The sequence below is a fragment of the Peromyscus leucopus genome, chromosome 8b (assembly GCF_004664715.2).
Source record: "Peromyscus leucopus breed LL Stock chromosome 8b, UCI_PerLeu_2.1, whole genome shotgun sequence".
Taxonomy (NCBI): Eukaryota; Metazoa; Chordata; class Mammalia; order Rodentia; family Cricetidae; genus Peromyscus; species Peromyscus leucopus.
The window spans coordinates 9,953,755-9,967,574 of NC_051086.1; the positions used below are offsets into that span (position 1 = coordinate 9,953,755).

Sequence of the window (13,820 nt, forward strand, 5' to 3'; positions counted from 1 at the left end):
ATAGGATTGTCAGATCCACATTTAAACCCAGCCTGATCACCATCACATATGGATCTGCAGAAATGCCCCAGACAAAGAGGAAGGAAGGAAGCCAGGGTTGAACAAGGAGCTGATGGGTGCCGTCAATGAGCTGGAGGCTAGTTCACTGTCACCAACTAGAGGTTCGGTCCTGACGGGACAGTGAGGACTGCCGTCTATATCCCTTAGAGCCGTGGTGTAAAGAAAATGTCACTAGTGTGTGCGTAACCAATGGCGAGTGAAGACGCGTGAAAACTTAAGTTGGTGGATACTTTGTACGGCTTCACTGCCACACATAGTAGGCAGTCGGCTAAAGTGCAAGGCACCAAATCAGGGTGAAATTAATAAACTAAATAGAGAATCTCCACACCACCATTCCTCTGCAGAATGTTGCTGCATTCTGGTCCAGAACAGAATTAAGGTTATGTATGGCTATCCTAGTTACATTGCAGGTTGAACGAGGTGTTTGACAGGACCCTGCCCATTTCTCACATTACCTCTGGTTTTCTATTTCTCCAGCTATTTGGTGAGTTCTGCCCCCCCCCACTTACTTTTTAATCATGAACAAAATCAGAGCTACAGTGAAAATTGGTGTATTCTAATAGATGAGATTGGTTTTCATTTATTTACAAAATGCTTCACCTGGATCTCTCTGGGCCTGCACATTAACAGCCCTGAAGTCAGTGTTTACTCGTGACATAGTTTTGAATTTAGAACTGTCATTGTTTAATGAAACTCTTAAAATATCCCGGAATACGATTTTTTTTTGACACTACGCTGCAAATTAGGATGTACACAGACTATCAGGATTAAATTGCATTTTGTGAATTCCATTCAGTCCTCGGCATACTAGGACAGGTGCCGGCTTCTCTCTAGGCACTGCTGTGCCGTGTAAAACACCCCTCTTCAAGAGGTCCTCAGTCTCATGTTTGGTGATGGTCAAGTGTTTAAAATAAAGAGGTTTTAAGAACACCGGTTTAAGAAAAAGTAAAAATTAATCTGAAGTCTAAAGTCATTTTCACATGTAAATAACCAACATTTTTGGTCTTTAAAGAATCTACAGTCTGAGTTAGCTTATGATTTCATTTCTCCACTAACTAAAAGCTGGTTATTTGAAAATGCACTGGTGTATATTCCTGGGTAAAGGAATTCCCAGGAATTCCGAAGCTCGACAAATTGTTCTTCAGTAATGAAGGATTTTAAAGCAAATTCCCCTGTTAACACCTGTTTTTGGTGACTGACACTCTGGTGTAAGGTTTGGAATTTTTTCTTTTTAAGTTTTATGTAGTTGCTGTTTGTATTTTTTAAAAACCAGCAAAGCCAGGCATGGTGATGCATGTAAGCTCAGAACTCATGAAGGTGAGGCAAGATCAGGAGTTTGAGTCCATCCTGGGCTCCGTAGTGGATTCCAGCCCACTTGAGCTGCTTGGTGAAATTGTGTCAAAAACAAAACTAGAATCCAATCCCGGCATCCAAAATTCAATTGATTTTATATAAAAGAATATATTTTCAACTTCCATTGACTATCTGAAGCCATGGCAACACAGGGCACATGTGTGGCTACAAAAGCATGTCCGGCAGCTCTGTGAAGGAAATACTGCACATCTGTGGATGTACACGGTAGCCAGGCATGACTCCTGAGCACATGCACCGAGAATGAATTACTTCATCGCATCTCACTTCAACTCACAGAAATTTAAATTTCCGCAGTTGGCACCTAAGGGGGCAATGCCTTGAGGGACAATTGGAAGTCTGTGTGCTGCTGGACCAGGTCTTCCCAGTGGTTCCAGAGTTCTCCCCAGGCCTGTGTCTCCAAACCGCCCTTGCCATTGCTGTATATTATAAAGCATCATCTAATAGTAAATATGTTGCTGTATCATCCTCTCCACTCTTCCCTTCCTCTACCTTAATTTAAACACCTAGGTCTTAGACCCACAAAAGACCCATTCTCAAACACCCTGGATTATTAACAGTTGCATCCCACCAAAGTCAGACCACCGTGAGAATTAGCTCCCACGGCCAGTGTTCACTTCTCTCAGTCTTGTGAATGACTTCTGTTTACTGGGTACTCAGTTGAGTGGCAAGCTCACTCTCTTGTCTGGGCCTGTCTGTCTCCAGACGTAAACCAGAAACACAGCATCCAGTTAGGAAAGGAAGCCTGTTGACCACACAGGAGCTGAAGCAGGTATCTGCAGAAAGAGAGAAAGGAAGCCTTGTTTGTTTGTAACTGTGGTCACATGCCAAGGTCCGGGGGCTGGAAGTGACTTGCAGAGTCTGGCCAGATGTCCTGCCCTTGTGCACAGCTGGATATCCAGGGCCACTTGTAGCTGTGCTTTGAAAGCTACTCAAAATCCAGCCAGGCCATTCGAGAGCCAGCACCCACCCTCCTGGAATCAAAGGAATGAAGGAATAGAAAGACCCTGGGGGTGGGGGCTCACTTCATTTTAAAAGGGGGAAAAAAATCTCTCTAGAAAGGGTAAGTAAAGTGTCTGTAGCTATAGGAAAATTTCATGGCAGAACCAGGCCAGAAAGCAGTCCTTTTGGCTCCTTATCCAAAGCTTTTTATTGCCGTCTGCTTCTCCGTATTACCAGACAGGAAACAAAAATTAGTGAAGCCAGACCCTGTCGGAAGCATCATCCCTTGATCCTCGGGCTTGCCAGAGGGAACATTTTGCATTCTGCATGAGGACAACACGCTGCCTTCCTAGGCCCTTCCAGGCATCTGACCACTGCTTAGGAAGCAGCCACCCCAGTGTCTCCGCCTGGTCAGAGGGGAGCCTGGGAGGGGATCCAACTCCAGTTCATCATTCCTCAGCTGCCAGTGGTGACTAGAGGCACAATTAGGGAACCATAGGGCCCCCTACTTGTTTTGTGAACCCAGATAAGACAGGTGTGAACTGCACCCAGCTCTCTGACAGAGCCCCACCCCCATTACAAATATCAGAGATCCGCCACAAGCACTCTGAGTCGTTTCTCTGCAGTGACTCAGGGTGCAGACACAGAACTGGTGAATGGAAGTCATGGGCCAGGCAGGGACATACCTGCTGGGAGACGCAGTCTTTTCCCAAGAACAGAAACTGCAGGGGTGTCTGTCACCAAGGAATAACTGTGGGGTAGCAGACACCGTGGCATCTGACTGGGTTGTTTAAAGCCGGGGAATCTGAGTAGTTGGTTTGCAAGGGACACCTCTTAGTGGACAGCTACCCTTCAAGAGGGGACATGCAGAAGAAAAATGTTAACCACAGCTTACAGGTGCCACCAGGAGGCCGATTGTGTGTGTGTGTGCGCGCAAAATGTTCATTATTTGATTCAGAGCACAAAACTTGGCCCCCGTAAACCAAATCCACCTCCCAGGTGTTTGGTTCACTTATGGATTTTGTGTCTCAAGGTGACTGGGTGCCAATCTTAAAAATCCAGATTTCCCATGAAGATCCTGCGTGGTTCACATTTATGTTTCAAACCTGCAAGGAAATCCAGGAAACACTGTACCCACACTGTACCCAGCTTAGCACAGGTTCTGGAAATTCGAAGTGACAGTCCATTTAGGAAGGCTGCGTTTACGGCAGTCCCTCTGCAGCCCACTCGTGGAGATAATTGAGTTGTCCCCTGGATTAGCACAGAAAGCTGTTCAGAGTGGGCATTTATTTCTATCAAAAGATGCCCCAAACACCGTTCTCCTTATCTTTAAACAAAACACCCATTGGATAAATGTTTTCTGAGTCTCCCTATGTGCCAAAAATGTAATCAGGTCCCTACTTACACAGTGGGGCACAAAACAGTCTTTCTAGGTCTGGAGAGATGGCTCCATGGTTAAGAGCACTGGCTGTTCCGCCAGAGGATCCAGGTTCGATTCCCAGTGCCCGCATAAAACTGGTGTCTGTAACTCTGGTTCCAGGAGGTCTGGCACCCTCTTCTGTTCTCTGTGGACACCAGGGACACAAACAATGCACATATATACCTGCAGGTAAAATAGTCATACATAAAATAAAAGTAAATAGATCTTTAAATGAAAAGAAAAAAAAAAACCTAAAACAGCCTTGCTGTCTTCAACAAGACAGTGTGCACATCCCAACTCTGAGTATTTAATCACCACCTCCTCCTTCCTCTCTTACCAAGCTGGACACCAAGTATAGCTGAGGGTTTTTTTTTTATTATTATCTATTTCATCTCTTCTTGATTCCAAACTCACCTGCTCAGCTGTAGAAGTTGGAGGTCACTCTTCCATCCATGGCTCACTGCAGATACCTTGGCCTAGTGGCAGCCCTGACTCCTGCCTGGGTAGAGCAGTGTGGGAGTTCAGATTCCATCCTGGAGACAATAAGAGAGAATAGGGAGGCCACTGCTTCCTCATTCACATTACGGTCTAAGCAGTATTGTTTGCGGTTAACCAAGTTGGACAGAAGTTGAACCATTGAGAACCATGGCTAGTGTCCATGATTAGCTCCCCGAATGAGTTCTTCAGCATGCACTCACCAAAAACACTAGCGCCTGGTAAATACTTACACAGCCAGGCATCCGGCTGAGCAGGGGCAGCCTCTGAGGGTTCGTCTTTCTCTTTTGCTCTTCCACCTTCTACACTTTTCCAAGTGTCTTCTCCTTCCTCTCTTAACACCAAGGCTCTGCTGAGCGGATGGAGATGGATTCTTGCTTGTCGAGGAAATCTGAATCCAGAATGAAGGAATGACCAAAGACAAAGCCCTTTGGTTAAGGAATCTGAATCTTCAAAGACCCAAATTGGCAGCTGATTGTTTTTATTTATTTCTGTAGGTTTTACATGACACCTGGAGACCATTTAAAATGTTACTTGGCGGTGAGCTCTGTGTGTTTAAAAATAACACTCGCCCAGTGCCAAATCACTTTCGAGTCGGGGACAAATATTGAGACAAAAACCCCAGCTGTTATTGCTTTGGCTGCTAATTTGAGGTGTCAGATGAGAGCCCGGCTGCTATACGTCAGTGAATAAGGCCCCTTGTGAGATCATTATGTTTTCTAACAGTTGAGAGTAATGGTCTCATCAGTGCGGCATCAGTTGTTTTCATTATATGCCCACACAATGGTTATGAGCTTTAATTTAAACGGTCCGCAGGGAGATCAGGAAACTTGGTATTACGCAGCACCCAGGATAACTGAGAGCAGGTAGTGGAGGTGTGGCGGCTGCCCATCATCCTTCTCCTGCCTCATTTGACCTCAGAGACCTATTTCCCAATCCAACAGGAGACAGACAGGCTTAGGTTAAAGAGCTCTTGGTTCTGTGGTGTATTCGTAAAATCCCATTCAGCCCATATAACACCAAGGGCCACGATGACTTTTGGTAACATTTTCACCTATTGATCAAGCCTTTTCCTTAAAAGGCATTGAGACACAATTGTCTTCTCCTCCATGTAGCCTCAACGGCTCCCCACACTGGTGGAGCTGAACTCTTCCTCTTCCTAGTACAGGAACAGGGCTGTTGCCTTTGAGCAGCCTCAGCCGTGAGCCTGGTCCCTACCTATCAGACACAGTGAAGAGGGTTCAGCACAGATCACATGACCCACCTCCACCTTGGGAAGGCATGGAGTTGGACAGCGACATCTGTCTGAAGGCAATTTTGTCAGTGGCAGTTGCATATAACACTGACAGCTGTGGATCCCAGTGACACACCTGGCTGTGCCTATAGTTTCTATAGCACTATAGTGTGTGATCTTGGCATAGTTCATTCACCTGGCTTGGGGTAACAAATGAGCATAGGTCTGGATTTCAGGATGTTAGGAAAAACAAATGAGATAACGTGTGCACAGTGCCCGGGCCCTGCAGGCAAAGCGTCAGCATCATTACCACCGTCCTGACTGTCTATCATCATGGTTATCTTCACTGGGAAGTCCAGGCCACCCTACCTCAAAGCTCTAGTCTTTCCAGACAAGTCATGCTCCACAGCAGAATTAGGGAGTTCGTGACAGAACATAGAACATTCAATTGAAATTTTCTCAAATGATGCACCACTTCCGCCCTCCTGGTTTCTAGAGTTTACTGGAGCATCTAGACAAATCAGAGCAGTCCAGAGCTGGGAAGGAAGGCAAGTCACACCTCACTGTAAGAGAAACAGTGGAAAGAGCTTCATCCACTAGGTGCCGAGGGTGGCCTGCTGACCCTGAGAGGCTTAGTTAGGGTCAAGTTCACTGGGTCCCGTGGGCATCAGTGTGTGCTCTCTCCTAGGACCAAGTCTGCAGAGACAAGCCACAGACTCCAAGAGCTGAGTGAGCAAATGCTCGCTTCAGGAATCCATTCATAGGCTCTGGAAGAGTGTAAGGACTTGGTCACCAGTGACAGGTTCTGATTCCTGCTGCGTGATGGTTGCCAGACAGGCAAGAAGAAAAGCAGCTAGTTTTGCTGTGCCATATGAGCCAAAGAAGAGAACCAGCAATTTAGGGACAGCCCTAAAGACGCGAGTTTCATTCCCCTTCCCCTCCCCAGGCCAAGCAAGAGGGAGAGGAAACTGTGGGCTCCCCACCCTGCCTCTTGAAGTTCACAGGCTGCCAGAACCCCACTGTGCTTTGCATTCCCAGTACCAGCAGTTTCAATGTTTCCCACAGGGTCTAGCCCCAGTGTTTACACTCAGCTACTCTTCAGAAAATGGTTCCGCATCCACTTCTGTGAACTCAACAGAAGCACTGTTGGAGGTAGTTCTAGCTTTCAGGCACGGAGCATTGGTCCTGACCAGATTCACTTTAAATCAAAGGAATCCCATTGCCATTGGTTGCTGATGATTCATCAAGGGGACCATTAAGGAAGGAGCCACCTCTCTTATCAGGGCTTGGGGAGAAGGAAGCTGCTGGGAGGCAGGGAATGAATGGGCCCAGCTACCAAGTGAGTCCATCAGACCGGAGGAGTCTGGGCGTCTGGAAAGCGTATGTACCAGAGAGGTTCTCAGAACCCAGGAAAGTTGGCCCAGTGGGAGGCTGCAATTGCACTCACTGCAGACGCCTGCTTTTGCAATTATGTGATACATGCGCGCAGATAATATTGGTGCATTAGAGCCAATTACATGGTGTTATGGACACACAACATGCAGATTACACCCAGAGCCAAGAAAGCTCAGAGTGATAAAGCGATGGCCTAATCAGAGGAGACAGAGGGAAATGTCAGCCTTATTAAGGTTGCCAGGGTGGAGTGGATGGAGCTGGTCAGAGCTTTCTTAGATCAAAGATGGCTATCTTGAATGATACAAGAGAGAACTACACATTAGCACCCAGCAGAGACCAGTAGAGAGCTAGGGGTGGGTGGGGTGGGGAGAAGCCACTCCAGAGCTCTCCGGTGGTGATTACAGTGTCCTATTCCCAATTGGGGAAACACCATGTCTGCCCAAAAAAAAAGGTCTTCGGTCCTGGAGCAGCAAGTAGACATTCTGTATACTGCCCTGTACACTTGCAGGCAGGAGGGATTCTGTTCTTAGCCCCTCCTTGTTCAATGGTTTTTCGTATGTGAGTGTGGCTGTGTGCACCTATAATCCCAGCTCCTCGGAAGACGGAGGCGGGAGCGCTGCAAATTCAAGGGCAGCCTGGTCAACTTGGTGAGACCCTGTCTCAAAATTTAAAATAATAACCAAGGGCTGGGGAAGTCGTTCAGTGGTATCACGTTGTCTTGCATGCCTGAAACCCTGTGAGCTAGCATGAGAATCCTCTGGAGGGTGTGTTAAGATGTTCAGCGCCAGGGGCCCAGCCCGAGGTTTCTCCTCGGAGGTCTGAGTGGGCTGAGAAGCATGGCTGCTATTCTTGGGTGATGCTGTAGGCCTGGAGCTATGCTCTGAGCATCATTGCCCACATCCATTCCCAATATGGCTGCCTCATGTACTGGACCTGGTCCCCACACAGCATTACAAGCGTAGAAACACCAGGGTTGTTTTCCAGGGTGGGAGCATGGTGTGCTGGCTAGGAGTTTAACTGTCTGCCTTTGGGTCTGTTAATTACCATGTTGGGTTCCTAAAACTATTTGGGCCTTGGTTGTTTGTTTTCTAAGTTCTAAATGCCTTTGACCTAATCCCCTCGTAGTCCTGATTTACCAGCACTTATTCCCTGGCAGACACAGGGTCCAAATGGCAGAGCCTGATAGTAAATATTTGGGGCTTCATAGGCCACATGGTCCGTGTCCTAACTCCTCAGCCATTATCACACAAAAGCACTCTCATTGACAGCACAAAAATAAATGAGTGAAACTTTATTGACAAAAGCAAGCTTATGGGATGGGATTTGGCCTGTCTCCAGAATCTGGAGATAACTGTTATGCACACTGCTCCCTCATGAATTTGTCATTATGGGGGAGCCCCTGCCCTACCCTATCAGCATCTGACTTAGAAACTGCAGGGCACCCATGCTCTATGTGCACAGCATGGTAGAGATAGTAAACTCAATGATCTTTTGTGGCTTGAAAAGATAATTAATTTTATATATTTATTTGTATGTGTTATGAATGTTTTTACCGCATGTATGTACATGTGTCCCTGGCACCTAGAGCGGCCAGAGAGGGTGTCAGGTTCCCTAGAACTAGAGTTATAGACAGTTGTGAATCTCATGTAGTTGCTGGGAATCGAACCCCCGTCCTCTGGGAAAGCAGCCAGTGCTCTTAACCACTGAGCAGTGTCTCCAGCCCCTGGAATAAAAAACTGAATAGACCCTTTCTGGTGCTCAGAATCGTGGGACTCACAGTCAAGTGTGACATCGGTCACCTTTTATTAGACAGCTGTGCTCCTAGTGTGACAGAACGTCAGGGCCACTGAACTGGTACTGTAGACAGTATTTATAATGTGGTAAGGACTTAAGAAGGAGAGATGTGGGAAGCAGGTGGGCTGTCATTTCAACCCTGTGAGGAAGCGCGACATTCCCAGATAGGATTCAAATTGAAGTGTCCTTTGGGGTGGTTGGATATGAGGGAGACCAGATAGTCCTAAATGTAACAGAATCTTGTCTGAAAAAGAGGATCCGGGTTCGATTCCCAGTAACCACATGGTGGCTTACAATCATCTCTAACTCCAGTTCCAGGGGCTCCAACACCTTCTGGTCTCCACAGGCACAGGCATGCAAGTGATATAGAGACTGACATTCACCCATACACATAAAATTCCAATTAAAATTGAAAAAGGAATTAACAGAATAAATTTAACCCCAGATGTGAGCTTGAAACCTAAAGGAAAATGCTGAATTAATAGTATTTCCTTTGGGGTGGGGGACCTCCAATCTTACCTGGATAATTTGGGAGAAGTACTTTTTCTCCACATAGCTTCAGAAGAGCAAAGCGAAGGGGCTCAAGGTAGACCCCGGAACAAGCATGGCCTCTCCGGGAGATGGAGGTAAATCCATGAGGCTGACAAGGTCGCTGTAGCACAGGCAGGCCACCAACGGTGGAGGCGTGGAGGCGTGGGGACCGTGGCTCTGGCAGAGGGAGCCTTTTGTTTTCTGCGGCTAAGGCTTATAAAACAGGTGACAGGAGGCTTATGCAGATTTCCTAGCTTGGGGCCCAGAGTAGATGTGACAGATAGGAGCTATACTGCAGCATCAGCCACCTCACCTAAAAGCAAAGGGCAGCGAGCAGGGGGCGGGTGAGTCAGGAAAAATGAGGTGAGAAGAAAGAACAGCCAGCCCAGAATTCACCAACAGCTAGTGTACTGCCCATGCAGTACCCTCAGCCTCTCCTGGCCTCTGACTGCTCATCTCTAAAATGGGGGTAATAATCCTGACCTCAGAGTGCTAGCTGTATCAGATGGGACTCCGTGAAGCCATGGAGGAAAGGCCTAACCACAAGCCACAGTAACAACGGTGACAATCACTGAAAGCCAGTTCGGAGCCTTGCCCCATGCTAAGTGCTTTATATACCTTGTTTCAAGAGATTGGTGGTTGGCTAGGTAATGGCGTCTTTAAAGATCGCCGCATCCTCATCCCAGGAGTCTGTGGTTGTCACACTAAGTGGTCAGAGGGGCCCTTAAAAGTGGGACCAAATTAATGATCTTGTGAGCAGATCTATATTCTGTAATCTACAAGCCTCCTGAGAAGGGGGAATACGTCATCATTATGAGATCCTAAGACGCCCAAGCGATGCAGGAATGAGGCGTGGATCAAGGAATGTAGACAACCCCTTCAGCTACAATAGAGAGGAAACAGATCTCCACCCGCAAAGACTCCTGAGAAGTCCACTCCCATGGACCCACCTTAGGTTTAGGACCTCCAAACTGTAGGAGAAAAAATTCAAGCTAACAAAGTCATGTTCGTCTGTTATGGCAGCAACAGGAAGTCTATACAGATCTCATCCCTGAGGTCAGACTTGCTTAGATTCTCCTTGCTACGTAGGGTAACAAGAGGAATTGATGTGAGTTCTAGGCGTCACTCTCAGGTTCTCGTGATCGCAAGGCCAACAGTTGACCGACTAAGTCACCTTTCCACCCCTGGATGAGAGAAATTGTATGGTGGGCTCTCGAGCCACAACCCAGAGCCTACCTCTGTACAAGAATCCCGTGGTTAATCCTAGGGATTGGTGCCTCTCACTTCATCACTGCCTGCACTCTCTGAGATCATTATTATTACCCCTGTGCTGCAGAGGAGAAAGGTAATGAGATTGAGAAAGTTACCCACGGTGACGTGGGCTATAAAAGGCAGTGCCAGACTCTAACGAGGGCTCTGCCTTTTGAGGCCCATGCTCACCAGCTCTGCCCCTCTGCACGGGGAACCTCATGCCAACTCTCCCATTGAATGCCAGATGCTTAGGCAGGACCTAAGAGCCAGACAGAGCGCGGTGTTCCCTCCCTGGGCCAAAGCTGCCAAGGCAAGAAATCAAACGAATCTGTGTTTCTTAGCAAAACAGCAACCGCAGCTTCCAGGGCAATCAGTGTCTGAGAGGTTAGCAACCTTCTGACATCCCCGGGCCAGCCAGCCTCCAGCAGCAAATCATGAAAGTGTGAACACTGTGTTTAGTCATTCGGGTTCTGGAATAATTGCTATTATCGTAAATGTTTTATAGCTCTCATTACGGCTCACATTTAAATATCAGTGTAGTAATACGTTAATAAGTCATTGCTGCTGGGCTGCTGCTGGATACGGTTCCAGCTGAAGCCTGAATGTTAGCTGCCCTGTATCTGCAGCCAAGCGAGGGCTGGCTGTGAACTCTTGGGATCTGAACCAAGTGCTCACTTGCTCCCTTCCTGGCTTTGTTCATTGTATGCACTGCCTTGCACATAATGCCACCCCCCAGCAGAGCAGAATTCTGAGACCATAGGAGAAGAGACAGCATCCCTTCTGTCCCGGAGACTTCCTTGATCCAGCAGAACTCAGCCTGATGGGGTTGGTGAATTCTTTCTTAGAGTTGGCTGATAAAAAGGCTCCGAAGGCTTCCTGGGTGGACAGAGACGGGATGCACACACGTGCAAGCACAAAAACCAGTTGGTGTCGGGAGAGCTACACAAAAGAGCCAAAAAGTTTCCACTTCTGAACTGGCGCAGCTGCGTGAGGCACACAGACACAAGCCGTTGTAAACCGGTGTGTTCCTCTCAACTGATGCCTGGCATAGGCTGAACACATCGTGGGTATACAGTGGATGTCAGAGGGTGGGGGAACAAGAACTGGGCTCTTTTCCTCTGTGTGCTCCCCACCCCCTACCCACCAAGCGAGTAATGGCGAGACCAGAGCGTTTGAGGAGTGAGTTTGAGTGGCAAGTGTGATCACTGGAACCCTGCTTGGGACTAAGGTCACAAGGGCCGGAGAATTGGCAGGACCCCTTGGGTTGAGGCTTGGGGTGACAGTGTTTGAATGAATCACTCTTTCTCTTTGGAAGGTTGAGGTGAGGGATAGATCACTACAGGACAGGGCACGATTCTCTCCAACACAGTTGGGAAATTGATGAGCTCTATTTATTGAGTGCATACTACACGCCCTACATTGGTATCTCACAGAGAAGGTGCTTTAAGAAAAAGGCGGGCCTCTGAATTTGAGGCCAGTTTGGTATACAGAGAGAGTTCCAAGACAGCCAGGGCTACACATTTTTTAGCTAGGCAGTGGTGGTGGATGCCTCTAATTACAGCTCTGGGTTGCGTGAAGCAGAGGCAGACTGAATCTCTGAGTTTGAGGACAGCTTGCTGTATAGACCAAGATCCAGGACAGCCAGGGCTACATAGAGAAACCCTGTGTCAGAAAAAAAGAAAGGAAGAAAGAAAGAAGAGAGGAAGGGAGTGGGAAGGAAGGAAGGAAGGAAGGAAGGAAGGAAGGAAGGAAGAAGAAGGAAGGAAGGAAGAAAGGAAGAGTAATATATTTACCAAGAGCCCTAACGATGGCTCCTCTTAAAGCCAGTGAAGATCTGTGGTTGCCAAAGAAGAGTGAGAGAATCTGGGCTGATGAGAGTGAGATCTGGTCTCTGGAAAGATTAGAGAAAAGAAAGGTCCAGGAGCAAGTGGGCAGCAGAAAGGAGCAGACCAAAGGCTGGATCCAGTTCTTGCTCTTTAGAATGTAAAGCAAAGCAAGTGTAGGGTCGGAGCCGGAGAACCGCCTGGCCTTCCCACTCCTGGTCACGTCCCCAGTGTGTAGTCACCTACCTGAACTGCAGAAGTCCCTGCAGAGATTTCCCTCACTGCCACATTCTCCTTCATAATGGATGTTATAGCAGGTAAACCGAGGCAGCACTTTCTTAGATCCCCATTTCAACTCTTCAGCAGCTGCATTTCATTAGTTCACAGCTCACATCTTTCTCTATGCTTTTCCCTGCCGAAGGGACTAACATTGCTCAGTGGTAACTCCATCCATGGTCAAGGAGAGCGCCAGAAACAGGAGAGGTAGTCCCTCTTGAGATAAGATACTCTTGAAGGACCAGAAGAGGCCTGGGAAACACAGATCAGCCTGTCAAGGTAGCATCATGTGCAAGGCAGTGTGTGCAGTGAGCAGAACGAGAATGAAGTGAGAGGGGGCTTGGTCCCATCCACCTGTGGGGCTGAGCAGCGATGGCAAAGCTGGGAAGCTGCCTTGCCTGGCTACAGCTCGGCCTCTTCGTCTGTAACAAGAGTATAACATCTCCTTTGGGGGTTCTGCTCTACCAATCCAGAAGGGTACATTTTCCCTCTCCCTAAAAGAGGACAGTGGCATGTAGCTGGCTTATCCCGGTAGGCATTAAAGATGCTGGGGCTGGAGAAGCAGCTCCCATTCATTGTGTGTATTGTTCTTGATGAGGACCCAAGTCCCCTTCCCAGCAGCCATGCTAGGCAGCTCCAGGGGTATCTGATGCCTCTGACCTATGTGGGCACCAGCACTCATGTGCATACCCACACATACATGCATACACATGATTCAAAATACAGTGAATCTTTCAAAACAAGAAGAATGAAAAATATTGTAAATGAGGCACTCATCACATAGCAAGATTAAGTCAGGGATTTATTGCTCGTGGATGGCGGGGGAGGGGAACCTACATGAATCAGGGCTGTGGATCCCCCCCCCCCCCCATCGTCTAGAGAGTTTCCTCTTGTCTCTAGACACTTGGATGCTCTGGTTCTTAGTTGTTGACTTTTTTTTTTTTTTTACAGCCATATCCATTCCCCCCACAACACTTAAGAACATCTCAGTGCCCCTCATTCATAACTTCTTTTTCTCTGTCTCTGCAGCACCCTCAACAACAACAACATCAGCCGCATCCTGGTCACCAGCTTCAACCACATGCCGAAGATTCGGACTCTGTGAGTAGACTGCTCCTCCCCACCTCTCTCCTGCCTTAAGCCTGCCTCAGGTGCTGCTGTCACTGCCTGTGAAACCTGCCGGGCACACAGTTCCCATACCCAAAGTCATAAAGCTAGAGGGGACTCA

At 47.8% G+C, this 13,820-nt stretch overlaps 1 protein-coding gene across 1 annotated transcript in view; it reads left to right on the plus strand.

The window, feature by feature from the left end:
• The window catches only part of Slit3 (slit guidance ligand 3), a 603,162-nt gene that overhangs the window by 438,031 nt on the left and 151,311 nt on the right, over positions 1-13,820 (plus strand). Inside the window, exon 7 of the mRNA XM_028858254.2 lies at positions 13,622-13,693. Within this exon, the coding sequence (XP_028714087.1) occupies positions 13,622-13,693 (72 nt within the window). The remainder of the gene's footprint in view (positions 1-13,621; positions 13,694-13,820) is intronic.